General features: G+C 39.8%; 3 protein-coding genes across 6 annotated transcripts; 1 reads left to right on the top strand and 2 right to left on the bottom strand.

Annotated features, from left to right (window-relative positions):
- Window positions 1–1,246: 1,246 nt before the first annotated feature.
- On the bottom strand, window positions 1,247–6,005 carry cbx5 (chromobox homolog 5 (HP1 alpha homolog, Drosophila)). Its single transcript, XM_034087044.2, has 5 exons — window positions 5,859–6,005; window positions 5,228–5,402; window positions 4,647–4,878; window positions 4,024–4,124; window positions 1,247–2,195 (listed from the first exon to the last, which is right to left on the bottom strand). Exons 2-5 carry the CDS (start codon window positions 5,356–5,358, stop codon window positions 2,054–2,056), a joined length of 606 nt encoding a protein of 201 aa, XP_033942935.1. The 5' UTR covers window positions 5,359–5,402; window positions 5,859–6,005; the 3' UTR covers window positions 1,247–2,053.
- Window positions 6,006–6,585: 580 nt separating this feature from the next.
- On the top strand, window positions 6,586–10,528 carry LOC117449370 (heterogeneous nuclear ribonucleoprotein A1-like). 2 transcript variants are annotated; one of them, XM_034087016.1, is made up of 12 exons: window positions 6,586–6,707; window positions 7,227–7,343; window positions 7,451–7,597; window positions 7,694–7,904; window positions 7,990–8,073; window positions 8,183–8,251; window positions 8,350–8,442; window positions 8,526–8,681; window positions 8,765–8,972; window positions 9,055–9,123; window positions 10,303–10,360; window positions 10,442–10,528. In XM_034087016.1, exons 1-12 carry the CDS (start codon window positions 6,696–6,698, stop codon window positions 10,448–10,450), a joined length of 1,233 nt encoding a protein of 410 aa, XP_033942907.1. In that variant the 5' UTR covers window positions 6,586–6,695; the 3' UTR covers window positions 10,451–10,528. The 2 variants fall into 2 exon arrangements, with proteins under 2 accessions (XP_033942907.1, XP_071059882.1); XM_071203781.1 differs by lacking the exons at window positions 10,303–10,360; window positions 10,442–10,528 and adding an exon at window positions 9,306–9,628 and having other exon boundaries at window positions 6,589–6,707.
- An 86-nt stretch (window positions 10,529–10,614) lies between these two features.
- nfe2 (nuclear factor, erythroid 2) lies at window positions 10,615–15,016 on the bottom strand. Of its 3 annotated transcripts, XM_034087014.2 has the most exons (4): window positions 14,783–15,016; window positions 12,863–12,941; window positions 12,643–12,780; window positions 10,615–11,930 (listed from the first exon to the last, which is right to left on the bottom strand). In XM_034087014.2, exons 2-4 carry the CDS (start codon window positions 12,908–12,910, stop codon window positions 10,689–10,691), a joined length of 1,428 nt encoding a protein of 475 aa, XP_033942905.1. In that variant the 5' UTR covers window positions 12,911–12,941; window positions 14,783–15,016; the 3' UTR covers window positions 10,615–10,688. The 3 variants fall into 3 exon arrangements, with proteins under 3 accessions (XP_033942905.1, XP_033942906.1, XP_071059881.1); XM_034087015.2 differs by lacking the exon at window positions 14,783–15,016 and having other exon boundaries at window positions 12,643–12,773; window positions 12,863–12,943; XM_071203780.1 differs by lacking the exons at window positions 12,863–12,941; window positions 14,783–15,016 and having other exon boundaries at window positions 12,647–12,737.
- Window positions 15,017–17,246: the final 2,230 nt, after the last annotated feature.

Raw genomic sequence — 17,246 nt, 5'->3', positions numbered from 1 at the left:
GTTGTTGTTTTTCATGAGAAGCCTTAAGAGTGCAATGTTCTATTTTTGAGTAAATAGCTATGTGATTGTGCAGAAAGAAGTGTGATGACATGTTCTGAGGTTCTTGCAGAGTTTTCAGTTTATCACCTGATTGTGCATGTTCTGAGTCACAGTATATAAATGTGACAGTCTGTTCTGTTTTCTTAAGAAAGGGAGATGTGGTGTTAGCTGTTATGCTTTTATTGTGATAGAGGATGTATGAGACCGGATGTGGACACGACGGGTGATGCTACTACGAAATGACATGGAAAGTACAAGCCTGAATAAAGTAACCACCATGCTCTAAAACCGTCTGTATTACTTTACGCATACCACGACATGTCTACCCTACTTTTATAATTTTCGAATCATAAATATAATCGATAGAAGATAGATAGCGTCACTGCACCACTCTCACCGCCGTTAGAAAGTAGCAAGCAACTGAAGCAAGTGCAATTACGGAGGGTGGAGATTTGGAGTATTTAATCAATAATTGTACTAAACTTCCGCTACAGCAGCAACAACAAATACAATATGATGACAGGCAATGCCCAAACTGGAGCTGTGTACAGCGAGGAACAAAGGAGCGAATCGGACGTAAAACGTTAAAGGTCTCCTGATTTAGTTTGTGAATTAATGCTTATTAGAGTTTCGGCTGGAGAGTGGGTGCGGACCTGTCGGTTAGATAACAGGCGTGTGTGAGTCCTGCATCTGTATGATACAAATGTGTGTACAATGATACCGGGTGCTGTAACCACTCATCTGGTTACGTGATTACATTGACCACCACACCCCCGACCCAAAAGAAAGGACGTATTATTGGCATTTTTTCCCCACGCCATGCTACTGAGGCTCCTTCAGCTTCATAAAGGGACGCGAATAGCTTTCAACTGATTGCAATGTATTCCCATCTGCGGCGGGATTTGAACCTTACAATGATATGAATAGCAATAACTCAACTGCGGTGTGAATGTTTCCACTTGCACTGTTAACATAATCTATCAAAGTATCACTAAATAGCTCAAGAACGCCATTAAAACGCCAGGGTCAACATTATAGAGAATGGTCAGTCCAAAAGTTCATCTTTTAGCCACAAGGTGGCAGACCCCAATGACTGGTGATAAATGTTGGTTTAATTCTCTGTGGATACAGTAAAGATTGTCTAACCTGTGAACGTGAGACTGGTCCAAAGATAACACTGCTGTTAAAAAACAAACAAACAAAAAAGTATAGACTGAGAATAATGTGTTTTATTGTCCTTTTTCTAAAACTGTTTATAGAGTAAAGAAATAGAAAAACACCACACAAAATTCATATGTTAAAACTTAAAATGTAGAGATAGAAATGACAGTTAAAAAAAACAAAAATAAGGACATCATCACTACAATACAAAGACTTAACTAATTGGCCGATGTCCGCAAGTTTGCAAATTGAGTAATTATATCCTGGTAGACAGGAAAAACAGATAAATCTAAAAGAGATAAAAAGGAAGTGATAAAGACAGGAAAGTGCTGCGGTGATCACTTCCTGAATAAAGATACAACGGCTTATCCTCCGTGGTGTTGCTGGGTTCTTAAAGCAAAGAGATGCACTACCTAGGACTAGCTGATGGGACAAGCTTATAGTAAACATGGCTTGTACCAAAGCAGGTTCATGACTATGTTCTGAGTTTTAATGGATGACCACATGTGATCATGGATGCAACATACATTACTGGCAACCGTATTCTGTACTAAAATATGATGTGTTAAAATCAATAAAAAAATGTTTTAATACAAAGACATAACAGCAGAAACCCTCCCCAGTAGCATGTCACCCTTGTCCGCTACAGCTTGCCCTCCCGTCTGATGGATCCTTCTCAGCAGCCTGGGGCCTTTGTGCTCCAATGGGGCATGGATGGAGATAACACGATTGTGTTCACGGTCCTTGTTGGACATGGTGAAGAGCAAGGATGGGAGGTTTGGGTGTGAAAAAATGTCTGACTCAAGGTTGTCCCTGCAGTGGAGGAGGTCCGGTTTTCCCCTCAGACGAGCACTCAAGCGCTAACCGCATCCTTCTCCTTCTTGTCACTGTCTTCATGCCAGGTGAGACGTTCCTCATAGAAGGCTATGACGATCTGTGGGCACTTATGATTGGCTTCCTTGGCAAGCACGAGATCCGCCTCATCAGAGTCTTTCCTGCAAGAAAAAAAATGTGTTGGAAAGATGGATGTTACACCCCATTGTCTTAAATATATGGCAAACATTTCCCTGAGCTTATCAAAGCAAGTGTATATTCATACAAAATGTTCTTACGCAAGCCTGTAACATATTGTAAATACATAATTTTTTTTGTCATTTCTGAAGATGTGAAATCCTGTCGACTCAATAATTTTTTTTAATAAAATATCCCTGTGAAAGATTTAACATTTATTTTAAGAGACATGAGTATAGCTTGAATGAAACCAGCAATAACATTTCAGTAGTTTTAAAACTCAGATTTTGGGTATTTAACTATACCTTTCTATTTTTGATACTGTCAAATAAAATCGGCTTCTGGTAAAATGTCTTTAACAGAGGGGTTGGGTTGTAAGTGGTAGTGCCATGTATTATTTGATTAACTTGTTTTAAAAAGTACATGTCAAGTCATACTTTTTATAGCAAGTATCACAGATGGAGCTTTTAAGTCTTTTATATATATAGAAAATAATCTATGGATTTTTTTCTAGGTTTATTAAAAATAAAAAAAACTTTAAAATAATATGCCATGTAGTGTAAATTGTGCCTCCTTTTGAATCAGCAAACCCCTTGGAATTAGCGTGACCGGGCATGAGTAACGAGGTACTACAAATATATCCATCTAGCTTATATGCAATGACATAAAATGTTATGGTGTGTCTTACTGTTTGTATATCAATGGACAGCTAGGCTATTAGTGCCGCTAATGGGTAATTTGTCAGCAGGAATCTGGCACATTGAGAGCAGCAGTTTAAAGGATCACGTAATGACAAGTCAAACAGAAACTGTTGCAGAAACCCCGATTGTAGAACCGGGTCAACACCCAAAAACATGTTCATTTGTTAAAACCAATCTTTAATGTTCAGAGCCCCTACGACCATGCCCCGTGTGGTATATCAAACATGCAGAATACTAAGAAACGGATGCCAATGCTGGAGATAGAATCAGTACACATCTATCATATAAGCCCTCATCTTTCATAAAGAACGCAAGTCTGTAAAAACACACAAGCCACCATGAGTCTTGATGAATGTATCAATACTAATGCAATAACCTGCCGTTAAAAATTGTGCAATAGTTCATTAATTAGTACCGATACTGTAAGAAGGACAGTAAACGAAGATTTATCTCACATTGTCAACGGCTGCAGTCGCACATTACAGCGTCATGCTCTGTTCCTACCTTTCACAATAAAAGCTGACACATACAATGAATCAATGCGTACCAAGGGGAACTTAAAATTAATCAGAGCCTTTTGTTAAGAGGCATCTCAACCAAATAGCTGACAGTACTGCTCACCATCACCTCTGTAAAGCATTAACCTTTCATAAGCAGCACTGTGTCACATTATAGTGAAATATTTCACTAATGTTTGTTATTGCTTCTTTTCACATCGTTCCTTGCATTGACAGTCATTATAAGCTGTTTTTCTGATTAATCAGGTTCTTGAAGAAGTATCGGTATAAGATACTTTAGACAGGCATTGCCCCGCTCTAAGCAAATGCGTGTTACAACCTCCTCTACTGCGTTTCATTCAGATTAAACTATGACCAGGACAACCACTTTTACTTTGTGTGGGAACACAGTTGATAAACATCATTATTTTTCCTCAAAGTCTGTTTACAAATCATTTGAACTATTAACATTTTAAGTCAATGGTCATCTTAAGTCCTTAGTAATAACACCTTTTTCTTGATAACAACGCTGGTTTTAGTTATAACATTTCATACACCACTGGGCCAAAACTACATTGCACATGTACCTTTTGAAATGAACATAACAAACCTACCACTTCATAAGAAACATTAGGTCTCCACATGAGTCAGTTGCTCCAATAATCTTCTCTGGCTCAAGTCCTCTCTCAAAGCCACGGGCAACAAGGATGTCATCCTGAAAGACAACACAGCAGGTAAAAGGTTTTTCTAAAATACATGACAAGCTAGAGTACATTACATTCATTAGACTGTAGACCACTTAAGGGTTCCACGATTCTTTCAATCCCTGACTTGATTTTTAGCTCATGATTTGATTAAAACACGTTTGAGCCATAGGATCAACAGATAAGTGTCTTTATGCTCTATGGTATCAAGTTGATATATCCACTATGATTTTGGGAAGGGCCACACCAAGGATAAATGGTCCAATTTAAATAACTTGAAAACTAAAAAACGTAAACGAGCCACTAGATAATTATGGAATTAAACTAAGTGTTAAGAGAGAGTTGTGTGAAAATGTACAGCATACACTGCTATGTTTTCATCTTATCAATGACAAAGCCCTTGTTGCAGCACACAAAGCCGGCAAATGGTCTGAATTTCTCACATGCAAATTATCTCTACAGAAACTGAATACTACCCCATAGATGTCAAACTTTCAGTGTTAATGCAAACAATTAGTCGCCACATTACATACCTCCTTCGTCTTTTTGGGCTTGCTTCCCCCCTCCTCATCGTCATCAGAGCTTCTCTTCTTTGAGCTACTGGAGTCTTTGGAACGTCCCAAGGGGGATGTTGTGACTGATTTGTTTGTCGAAGTGCTGGATGACGAGCTTCCACCACTGCTGCCTTTCTTGTAGGTCTTCATGAATTCTGAAATGAGCTCAGGGCAGCCCAGGTTCTTCTCAGGCTCCCAGGTGTTGTGCTTTCTGAGGAAAAAAACAAACACAGTTCTGCAAGTCAGTACAAGTACAACTCTTAATCTACAGCACTGATCAGAGATGAACAATATAAGAATATCAAAATGTATCTGAGATTTCCATAATTTTGTAAAGAACCTTCATTAGCATTAGTCTTTAGGGCAGCATTAATGAGCACAGAATATAAGTGTTTGTGAATGTTGTATCTGACTCGAGAAGCAGTGAATGGCTCTTAACCTATTTTGTTTCTAGGTGAATCCCTCCACCATTGGTTCCCAGAAATATCACAACAACTGTAACGTTTAATGTTTTTTAAGATGTAGTTACTGGATAGCAACCTGCCAGGAAAAATACTTACTCTGAATATCCTTTCCACTTCAGGAAGAATTCAACCCTGCCTTTCACCACCCTCCTGTCCAGCACCTTCTCCACAACATACTCTTCCTCATCAGAGGACGAGTCGTCGTCTTCGCGAGTCTTTTTGCCCATAGCAAAGTTTGTTGCTGAATGCTACGCAGGCCAGTGGCAACTCCCTGTATAGGAAAACGACAAAGAAACTAAAGTTAAAGAGAACATGGGTTTCATAGCCGATACATTCCATTTGTTCAACGTAAAGCACAAAGCAGGCACTAGCTAGTTAGCAACGAAAGGCATAATTTCATTGTCGTTTCAATCTGCAACGGGCATGTTTACTGAACCAATTTGCTAGCTAATGACCTCTTGGTAAATGTATAATTGCTTAATATGTTAGATACATTTATCATAAATTGTAATATGTACACATAGGAATTAAAATATGATGTTGTGTTAGCCAACGACTAGCCTCGGCTAACCAATGGGCATTAAAGGCAAACTTGCTTATGCAGTAACGTTAGCCTACAGGCTATCGCTTCAACAAGCTAACACTAGCTTAGGTTGATATAAAATCATAAATGCATAACGATGCATGAACCAGCATGCAGCAGTTCGATGTGTAAACACCTTCTTACCTTTGGCTGTGTAGACTGGTGGTGTTGAGCCGTTTAATTTGGCGATATCGTGTCTTTTGTGTACCTTCGTCTGAGAGGCCAACGCTGGTGCTACTTTAGCATGTAGCCTGGATCGCATAAATGGGGCTGTGCTTGTCTGTGCGTAGAAAAGCGCGCGTTAAGGCGCACAATGAACGTACCCGCCCCTTGGTCAGCTGATGATGACCTATATTTGTCCATCGAAAATAATGCTACCAGGATAAGAACTACATTTATTTTTAAGGAATATTTATTGTAAAACATGTGCATTGTGTGTCTCGTTAGAACACACTAGATTTATAGGTGAAAAGCAGAGTGGGGTTGTGTGGAATCACTGATAAACACAGTCTACCTCCACCCACAAATCTGACTTATTTAGGATTGGAGATCATTTAAAATGTGCTGCTTTTCTGTGCATTCCCTTATTCGTTCACACACTTGTTTGTGTGTAAATTATTACACAGCATCACGCACAAATGCAATATCTTATCATGTCACTTTCACATATTCCTGCATGCATATAACATCCATTTTGTATCACCGTCGTGATGGGGAATGCACCGCCTACTGTCATCTAATTCGTCGTGCTGGTGATTGATGTAATTTGGACCAATCGAGAATCAACACATGGTGACGACAGACTGCAGCGGGAAGTTCTGGCCAATGTGTGTGTGTGGAAGAGGAGTGTCCTTTGCTATTTATTCTACCTTTCAGAACACTGTTGTACTCTGAGTCTCTTCTGTTCTGACTGTCACGCAGCTCAGCTCACTCCTCCCTCGTCTGTCCACAAGGAGTCTTTAAGTATCACCTGCTGCAACAATGTCGAAAGATGTGAGTATTATACTATGGATGGCGTTTACTGTACGCTGAAACGTAAAATATTTGTATTTGTTTAGATAGGCCTATTGCTATTCTCAGCGCAGAATGCGTGTCTTGTCAGAGCCACTGCAGCTATGCTTTGTAAAGCCGCCATTTTATAGCAGCTGGGCCTCGTGGCCTTTGTTCCTACGTGCATCTATGTTTGAATTTCCGGAATCTCACTAAACCCTTGGCTTCAGTAATATTGTATAACAAGCTAACCCATTACATTTACAAATGTGTCTTCTTATGCATGCAATCGGAGGTAGAGTAATCAAAATAACCAGAGCGCTTCCCTAATGGCGGCGATGGCTCCCTTCTCAACCATGTCCGTTTTTTTTTTTTTAAAAACGTGACTCAGAATTAAGAAACTATTCATCCATTGGTAATCCTATGAGCGATATATTGTGTATGTTCATTTAATTGCACACAATGCTCATTCTGACTGTAGGTGATTGTACGATGAAGCTATTATCTGTGTCTATTGTGTAGGTACCACGCGAGCCAGAGCAGCTTCGCAAGCTGTTCATTGGAGGTCTGAGCTTCGAGACTACAGATGAAAGCCTGAGGGCTCATTTTGAGCAATGGGGGAGCCTTACAGACTGTGTGGTAAGGTTTCTCTTTAACCCCTTGGTATTATTTACTTAGTTTTTGTGTAACTAGAAATCATGCATATTTTGTGCAATACAGGGAATAATCGAAGTTACTTTCTCTAGGTCATGAGGGACCCCAATTCCAAAAGGTCCAGGGGCTTTGGCTTTGTTACATACTCCTCCGTTGATGAGGTTGATGCTGCAATGACTGCCCGCCCCCACAAGGTCGATGGAAGAGTGGTTGAACCCAAACGGGCTGTTTCCAGAGAGGTATATTGGCAATAAAATATGTATTTTAAACCTGCCATGAGTATTTGACAACAGAGATCCATGTTTAATTACAATTGCACATTTCTTTCATCACAGGACTCAAACCGACCAGGAGCCCATGTGACCGTAAAAAAGATATTTGTTGGTGGCATCAAAGAAGACACAGAGGAGTCCCACCTGAGAGATTACTTTTCTCAATTTGGCAAAATCGAGGTCATTGATATCATGACCGACCGTAACTCTGGAAAGAAGAGGGGCTTTGCCTTTGTGACGTTTGATGATCATGATTCAGTCGACAGGATTGTTAGTAAGTACAAGGTTTTCCGCCACATATTTATAGTCTCTTACTGAATGGTTTTGAGCGGCTACTTACTTTCCCTTCCACCCTACAGTCCAAAAATACCACACTATCAACTCTCACAACTGTGAAGTGAGGAAGGCTCTCACGAGGCAAGAGATGCAGACAGCAGGAATGGGTATGAGAGATACTTTTTTTTAAGAATGGATTTAAGCCAGATTAATCAACTATCTTGTTTAAATGCTGGCACTGTTGATGCATTGAGATAATGTTGTGGTTTGGTTTAGGTCGCAGCAGCAGCAGTGGAGGAGGCGGAGGTGGAAGGCCCTATGACTATGACAGAGGCTTCAGCCCGAGTAAGACTTTTAAAATGATAATACTCCATAATGGGTTTCATGAAAATCGACTCAAAAATATTAGTGTATTATGTTTTTAAACCTGACTGTTACCCTAGGTGGTAGGGGTCGCTATGGTGATGGTCCTTACAATTCCAACGGTGGTGGTGGTGCCAACGATGGTGGTGGTGGCGGCGGCGGCAGTGGGGGTGGTAAGTGGCAGTTGACTCAGCATATTCTTAAGCAATTGATGGTTTTAAAGCTTGGCTGTACTGAAATAATTTATTTTTTTTAGGATATGGAGGTGGGCCAGGCGGATACAACAATGGTGGAAACCGAGGGTATAACCAAGGAGGTTACAACCAGGGTGGTGGTGGAGGAGGAGGAGGAGGAAGTGGTGGTGGAGGAGGCGGTAGCTATGGAGGAAATGGTTATGAGAGCAATGGCTATGGTAAGTGTTAACTAGACAGTATTACATTTGACATCTGTTCTGTCTTCAACATGTGTGTAACTGAATATTTGTTTTCCCTATAGGTAACTGTGGTGGTGGTGGCGGTGGTAGTAGCGGAGGTGGAGGTGGTGGTGGAAATAATTACAACAATATGGGCAACTACGACGCCCAGGCCTCCAACTTTGGCCCAATGAAAAACAACTTTGGTGGCGGTGGTGGCGGCAGTGTTGGAGGAGGAGGAGGAGGAGGAGGGGGGGGGAGGAGGAGGAGGAGGAAGGAGCAGCTTTGGCGGTAAGATAAAGAAAAGCGGATGGGAGGATGTATAATTGTTGGTCATAGTTTCTGTAGGCTAAGTTATCCTTTTTCTCTGCAGGTGGCTATGGAGGTGGCTCAAACAACGGTGGTGGATATGGTCGTTCGGCACGATTCTGAATGTGAAGTGGTAGGTACTTGACAACATGCATGCACTATTCATTTTGTAACATAAAACCAGAGTTTGTAGTGGCAGGGACTTGTTAAGTTTGGATAAACAGTAACAAAATAAATAAATAAAAAATCACTCTGGATCTCAGGTTCTACAAAGTCAGTGCACAGTTAACAATGTTGTTCCGTATTGTTCAACAGGACTGAGTACTTAGGAGAGGAGAGGAGAGCAAGGAGAGGAGAGCGAGAGAAGTGACAGGGCAGCTGCAGGTTTACGTCCTAAATCTGCTCAGCCAAACAATTGTGGCAGGTTACTGCTGCTGCAAGAAGAGATGTACAGTAGATAAATCATGGAGGGTCTTCACTTATACGTTTTGTGTTTTTATTTTTTAATCGAAATGTGTATCTGGAAAGAAAGCATTCCAATGAGATTTTATGTAGATTTCTTTTTCTTTTGAGTCTGGTTTTATTTGTATCTGCATCAAATCAAGCTGAAATAAAGCATCTTTCAGTTTTTTTACAAAGTGTTGTTAGCCTCTTCAGTGGTCTGGGAAAGGGAGGGTTGACTATTACTGTACACTGTGGGATGAGGGACATCATTTGCATATGTGAGGAGCCAAGAAATATCCATGTGATGTGAGAAGACCTGCAATAGTAACTACATACACCGTAAGTCAATGTGAAGGGAACATCTACAATTGTGGTTGAGGAATGAGAGGTGGTGCACAAAATACTTCGTCATAAAGAGCCCATCACCTGGTACAGACTACCCTGAGTTCTGCAAAGATCAACTGGAGGATGCTAGCTTACATGCAAAGTCTTTGAGGCTAGTCATGGAAGCCAGCTGAGGGAGAGAAGTAGCAAAACCATCGCCAGGATCATTGAAGCAGGGGAGAGTGAGAACAGAAGCCTGAGGCTAGCATGCAGCAGCTACCAAAAGGCATAAGTGCTGTCTGTAGGTAAGACCAGACTTCTCAACTACTGATAGTATGTATTGCTATTGTGTAGCCGGTAGTAAGTTACGTACCCAGTAATGACAATATATTTGTGCAAAAAAAACCTTTATTATGACTTCACCAATAACGTGTCCTAATTGTGCAAAGAGGCCATACAAATATGCATGCTGTGAACAACATTTAATAATTTGTTTTCTTTGGTTCCCAGATTGTTATACTTAATTGGTATTTCTGCTTTATAGGAAACTCAACATGGTGTCCAAAACCCGATTCCATTTCTGTGACAATGGCTCAATTCAGGTACAAATCAGTCATTCATCAGAATCTGGCACACTACTATTTTTAATGCTTGTATATTTATCTTTGATTTGTTCTTCACAGGCTTCATGAATAATCATGCTGGAGACTTGTTTTTTTTTACACTGAAGACTGCTGTGCAGTGTTTTTAAATAAAGTATTTTTATAAGACACCTGTGTTGTTTCAGTCATATGTAAGAGCATGAAGTGATGCATTATTGCATGTTTTGTATGAACTTTTTTGTGGCCTCCATCAGTTTGTATACTTTAAGTCTGCACAATGGGGCATTATATTGTAAGGGTATTAACAAAATATTCAATCCCCAGTGCCTCAGCATTGCTCTCCTTGCTGCATGTTGGTGTGAGGTACCAGACACATTATTCCATCAGGTGTCTGTTGTAGGGCGTAGTCATCTACTGAGTATGGTTGTCCATTTTCGTCTCTCAAGTGAGAAAACACTTCTGAATAAAGGTCTGTAAGGCGACATTTAATAAAAGCTAAGCTCCGCTGGAACTCGTGCCTTTCCTGTGCCAGGCGCTCTCTCTGACCATGCAGCTGGTTCAGTTCTCTTTCAAGGTGAATTATGCTCTGAAGCTTCCTTTTCCTGCAGTTCTGAGCTGCTACCTTGTTCTTCCCCCTTCGTCTAATATCTCTGACAAGTACTAGTTGACTTTCTGTGAGGGTATAATGTGTTAGGAGCTCATTGAAGTCATCCACGGGTAGATTGATGATCTTCGCCATGGGGAAGGGGATCTTTAAGGACATAGCCCGCCGCTCATCTCTGCTCAGTGATGCAGGAGTGGAGATACTTCCCTGTGATTTTCTGTACATGTTATGTTGGGAGCTCCCTCTGCTGGACACTCCAGAGTCTATGTACAGATCATTCAGTGCAGAGGCCTCTCCCTGCTGTGGAATTGGAGCATTACCTTGTGTATGTGAGAGAGTGGGTTGTGTTGAGAGATAAGACTGATCACCTGATTGTAAATATGAGTGAGATTGGTTCTGGTAGTCCATTGGGTAATGGATGTGTGCTCTTCTGGCATGTTCAGCCACACTGTCTGCTTCAACATCACTATATGTCATCCCTATGTCAACACTCTGGTAACCTGATGCACCCCCAACGGGATTATCTGGGGAAGCCAAAGGTGGACTAGAGCCCAGAGACAGACCTGAGTCCGACTCAAGATCATCAGCTGAGCGGGCCTGCAAACTTTGTCCATGTGTAGTCCAAAGCATGTGCCGACGGAGATCCCGAGAGAGAGAAGTGTTTGCCCTCCTGTGCCCTTGACTGCTACCTGACATGTTCATTGGTTCTCTAAGAGCCATGTGCGAGGTCTGTGTGTATTGATTGTGCGGAGGTTCAGGTCCATACATTGCCTCTGAATGGCTTCTGAGACGATGACAGGAGGGCACCTCTTCAGAATAACATCCATCATAAGTGTCAGCAGGGCCGAGCTCACAAGCAGCAGGAGGCGGCTCCGAATGGGACTGGGCCATCCCATATCCTCCCATGGGCTCCATAGTTTGGTACTGTGTTGTTTCATAGGAGCCTTCACTGGGGGCTTGAAACTCCTGGAAAAAAAAAATAATCAGCTTTATTGGTTATGACTTGGCAATTACAAATTAATTAGCATATGACACAGTAACAGCATAAAATGATCAAAGGCAATTATAAGGAATTTAAAAATCAATAATGCAACACTTTTTTGCATTTTATCTGGCTCAATATAGAGCACAGTTTGCCCCCACTTCAGCATGCCACCCATAGCCTATGAAGGCTTCATAGATGTGATCCGATTTCACCTGGAAACAGATGGCTATTGTACGGTGCATGGGGCCACTAGGAACATACAGCACTTGCCCCCTCTCACAATCTCTTCATCCTACCATCACTCAAATGGGCCATTGTTGCTTTCCCCAGCTGAGAGTATTCGTTTTTCAACAGTTAGCACCACATGAAAAGTGGAAAATATGTATTTATTCCAATATAATTAAATACATATTTTGTTAAGTAATTATTCATTAGTGAGCCACAACTGTTGTTTTTCAATCTTTTCTTTGAACATGAAACTGAGAATAACACATTATATTAATGGATAAATACCTTCTTATCTGCTGAGACTTTTGGATTTTGAAAACAATCAAAAATTATTATTATCCAAAGTGTCCTCATTTGCACATGGACCCCTTTTCTAACTCAGCATGGGGTATTGTGATAAGGTTAAATATTTGGAACATCTGGGATAAAAAAAAAAAACATAATGTAAAAAAATAATAATTCTACCTGCATTTCTGTGATGGCCATCAGTTCCTGCCAAGCCACATCCATCTCTGTGTCCTGAGGAACTCCATGAGACCTGGCTCCAGGGAAATTAGCTGACATGGACACTCCCCCACACAGCCTGCCTGGAGTAGCTAATACCTTGTAAGAGAAAATAATATTGATTACTGTGTCTATTTTAGGATTTATTATGTGTTGTGGTGTTCCTCTTAAACAAACCTACCTCACAGGTTCTCCTCAGAGGGAGAACATAGTTGGCTGTTGAACACATTCAGGACAGACTCTAGCTGCTATAGATTAACCTGGTGAGGACAGAACAACAAGTTTAATTTCTGATACAAGTAGCCTATGTTACACTAGAAGAAAGAAAGAAAAAACCCTTCTGCATATCGTTTAAAACCGTTACCACACTTTTTTTTAAAAAACATACGGTAAATAACATATGTAGATTTTGTCAGTGCTTCACATAAATGACTGTTTGGTTGTTCTGTAGGTTTTTCGGAGCACACACAGGTTCAGTTTAGTTAATTTAACTCCTCCCAACAACTGTCCTGGCTGCAGCTATGCAGACTCCTGATAAGGCAATCTGCGGGAAAACAGCGCTCACTACAAGACACACTGGGGCCTGATGGCTGCTTTGGAAAACTGTGGTGTCTGACAACATGTCTGCAGACTTCTTTAAACTCTTTTGGTAAAGCTTGAAAGTAGCTGTTATTTTAAACTTCAACTTCCATTTGAGTATAAAAAAAGTATTTAAGGTGTTCAGCACATAAATAAACAGAGACTTAAACACCAACAGAGATGGTAACACTGTATTGAATAGATCCACTTGTCCAATGAACACCGTACTGTACATTTATATTCATACTCACACATATAAATGGCTTACAATGACTTGTACATCACCCATATACATGAAAAAACCAACAGATAAGTTCTTGTTTTATCTATTATTTAGTGTTTTACCCGAATATGCCTGTTTTTTATTTTAACCTGAATTAAAAAAAACATTCAAGGATGGGCCAAATGAGCTTCATGCACATCTTTTTCGTTGTTGAGAACAAACATTTAATTCTCGAAGTTAACAGTCGAAAGGCCACTTAAGTAACTTGCCTATGTCATTCCAAATAACATGCTGATTCTTTAAATAGATTTGAACTAATAGAAGTATTCCCATCAATAAATGCAAAATGTACTCATCAAGTCCCGGGCTCAAGCTCAACTGACATACATTCAAATACTACTTCTCGGTTTTGAAACAGCCGAGGGTGTGGTTGAAGTTACCTTTATAGTTAAAATTATCTGACATTTAAAAGGGATAAAACGTTTTTTTAGAAAGCAATCAATGTCAGGTTAATTGGAGTGGTGTATCAAACAACAGGTGGTTCCATTCTGAGGTGTGCCGATTTACAGACTTGGTCCAATTAAATTTTTAGGAGACTTCAATGGTCTGGATCAATAACATTGTAATAATATAAAAAATATATAGATCCAGACATGTATACACAATGTGGTACATTACAGTACATATTCAGGTATTTTTCATATATTTCGTTTTTAATTCAAAATATAGAAACTTATTTCCTTCTACCAATCTTCAACACAAACTATTTGCAATATTGCTTATTATTTCAGAGGAACTAGTGTTTAAGGCAAAGTGATATAATTTACAATATTATAAATATCTTTTAATGTTTAGACATTTTGTGACATTGTTATATTTTAAATCCTGCATTGTGTTTGTGTTATGTTTCTAAAAGCTGTTTCTTTCTCATAATTCACAGTCAAAACTCAAACTTGTACCAGTCCAGTCAGTATAAGAAGTACGTTTATTACACAGTGAGGCAACACATACCATTGATACAATCTATTTTGTGGAAATACATTGTAACTGTGTCATTACATTAACTGTATCTTTTACAACTTAAATGCTCAGAAGCGTGAGCAACAATGTAATTACATTGTTTAGTAGCTCACGTTGTTATATGATGATATGTAATGAAACATTATCCGACACCTACTTTAATATATGGAAACAAAGTTTTACTTTTGAGTTGAAATAATGTAACCTTTAAGCTAGCTTTGCCTAATAAAAAGAAGAGATCTTAGAAAATAAGAAAAAGTTAGATGAGTATGAACATACCTTAGCAACATTCTCTGCTTCTTCAACAGGTGATGAGTCAAAATAACTTCAGATGTGAAGCACAATCCTGGTGTTAAGAAGGGGAAAAAAAATGAGTAAAAGGAGAAACTGTTCTTTTTTTCACATATGTCGTGATGTTGCTGACTTTTAACAGATCACAAGACGTAAAACACACGAGGCCTCTTGCTCTATCTCTTATTCAACTGTCTGTCTCTCTTCAGCTGCACTTACAGCCACCGGCATAAATGGGATGGCTCTATGCAGACAAAACGCAATCTTCCTGTAAAGCACCCACACCACAATTTTTTGCACTCTTGTATCCTTAATAGCACACTTGCACCCCAACCTCCAAATTTCCCTTTAGCCCACATGACAAACCACAAACCAACAGTCTGGCATACACCACGACAATCATTCTGTCAGTCCACACTGAGGTAGGTAGATGTTTACAAAAACAAAAAAAAAGCTGTAAGCAATTTTAATTCTAATTATATTATGACAATACACACACAACAATTACGTTAAACGCCCTAAAAGTGAGTGAAACTAGCAGGATTGTTGTCCCTGTCGTGGCCAAACCGTACAAGAACTGTGTCCTTTCAAATCCTCCAAAAGGAAAGGTTGAGGAGTGTGATGTGGAGCACCTGGAGCCGGCATTGCACTGAGGGCCTTGTTCGAGCAGGGGTGGGTTTGAGGCAGGATTGAGACTTAGTTTAGCAGAGATGGAATGTACACCCTCCGACAGGTAAGAAAGACTACATTGTTCCCCTATCTGGCAGAGCAACCGCCAAGGGAGAGAGAGGAGCAGGGGGAGAATGGAGGGGAGCGTGTCTTACATAGCAAGTGACCATTAAAATCCCTCACAGAAAAATCCCCTCATTGCCCTGATCTGAAAAACTGTGAGCAGAGAACTCACAAAGACTATGTGTTATGGAGAACTGCTCTATTGTGCAACAGCTTTCACACAAACTGATAGACGAAATGTTGCTTTTTTATTGTTTCATAAAACAATTTGTCGATAGAAAGCAGTCTGTCCCACAGTGATGATTTTGGAAGTTATCGGCATCACATCAAATATTCAAGATATTTCATGCACTGTAAAAGACCCCCTACTGTATACATTGTGACAACATAGTGGATAGATTTCATTTTTTAAAAGCGATTGTTGATTAAATCACTTGATGGACATGAAAAACATGTATGTTGATTCAGCGTCTCTGTTGCTTTAACATAATGCTGCATACAAGGAACCAAACTCCATTTTCTACAAAACTAAAGAAGCAAAGATAACGGCAGTGTGCAACAAAGGCAAGTAGTACATTCAGATTTGCTTCAAACAACACAGAATTGCTTTTTTATCAGAAATACAAAGCTGATAAAAACACATATGTCATCTTTAATAAACACACTTATGAAGTTCACTTAATGTGATTCAACTTAATAATACAAATATAAATATTATACGATGGCCTTTTGAGACACTTACAGTGATAATTCACATACATATTTTTACTTTTTTTAAATGATCTAACAACACATAATATGAAAAGATAAATATGTTTCAGTACATTTATTCTGAACACTGACCAAAGCTTGACTTTTTTATTGTGAAATAATTATACATTTTAGGACTTGCAATAAACAAAACCGGAGTTACAGTAAGGCTTTCAGTAAGGCACTGTATATTAAAAAACCATGAGAACATGGAAGGTTTTGTCCGGCCCATTACAATATCACATCCCACAGACATCAATCTCAATGTTTTCTTTGTCATTGTTCTAAGATGGAAAAAGTAGGTGGCTGACATAGTCAAGAAAGGTGAATGTCTACCAGGAATCAAAGAAGGGACTTCCCAACCCAAGTTCCTAGCACCCAGCCCCTGACTCAACCACTGCCACAGCATGCCAAGAGAACCCTGTTATTACTGCGACCACAATGGTTTTGAATCTGGACACAGTTCCCAGTTCAACGCCCACTTTCCCTGTTTGTGTTTGTTTGCTTCAATTAGTCTTTGACATCTCTGCTTTCCAGCTTGCCTGAACCTCTCCACATTGTCAGACTTGTTCTTGCTGTAAACCCCCTTTGAATTATGTTTATAATCATTGAGTTTTATTAAGTCTATGTTATGCCAAAGTAATGGTTAATTATGTTCGTCCTTTAAGTTGTTCCCTGCCTCCTCTGTGAGTCCTGGTGTTTTTGTGGGAGTTCATTTGTTAAACCTGTTAAGCCCCAAGGTCCCCGCCGGCGGGTACTTTAGTTTTTTTTTTCACGACACTGTGTCTCAGGGGATCTTAATATTTAAGAACCTATTAATGTGTTATACCAGATTAACGGGAATAATCTCAGCTAACTGACGATACAAACCATTTATACCAAAACAAAACACAAGTCTCATAAGAAGCATCTAAATGACCAAAGCGAAAAATACTAACCTATTACTGCACCGATACTCACTCCTAGCTCC

The sequence above is a fragment of the Pseudochaenichthys georgianus genome, chromosome 7 (assembly GCF_902827115.2).
Source record: "Pseudochaenichthys georgianus chromosome 7, fPseGeo1.2, whole genome shotgun sequence".
NCBI lineage: Eukaryota > Metazoa > Chordata > Actinopteri > Perciformes > Channichthyidae > Pseudochaenichthys > Pseudochaenichthys georgianus.
Note: the sequence above shows the minus strand (reverse complement) of the source record. Positions and strands in the feature narration are given on the sequence as shown.

Excerpts from the sequence above, each read along its gene's own strand:
- cbx5 (XM_034087044.2), bottom strand. The coding sequence starts at position 5,358 with ATGGGCAAAAAGACTCGCGAAGACGACGACTCGTCCTCTGATGAGGAA. Across the intron at positions 4,879-5,227 it reads AAGTGGAAAGGATATTCAGA|AAAGCACAACACCTGGGAGC; the intron begins GTAAGTATTTTT and ends TTTTTTCCTCAG. Across the intron at positions 2,196-4,023 it reads CTAATGTTTCTTATGAAGTG|GAAAGACTCTGATGAGGCGG; the intron begins GTAGGTTTGTTA and ends TTTTTCTTGCAG.
- LOC117449370 (XM_034087016.1), top strand. Across the intron at positions 7,905-7,989 it reads TTCAGTCGACAGGATTGTTA|TCCAAAAATACCACACTATC; the intron begins GTAAGTACAAGG and ends TCCACCCTACAG. Across the intron at positions 8,682-8,764 it reads TTATGAGAGCAATGGCTATG|GTAACTGTGGTGGTGGTGGC; the intron begins GTAAGTGTTAAC and ends TTTTCCCTATAG.
- nfe2 (XM_034087014.2), bottom strand. The coding sequence starts at position 12,910 with ATGTGTTCAACAGCCAACTATGTTCTCCCTCTGAGGAGAACCTGTGAG. Across the intron at positions 12,781-12,862 it reads CTCTGAGGAGAACCTGTGAG|GTATTAGCTACTCCAGGCAG; the intron begins GTAGGTTTGTTT and ends TTCTCTTACAAG. Across the intron at positions 11,931-12,642 it reads TGGCCATCACAGAAATGCAG|GAGTTTCAAGCCCCCAGTGA; the intron begins GTAGAATTATTA and ends TTTTTTTTCCAG.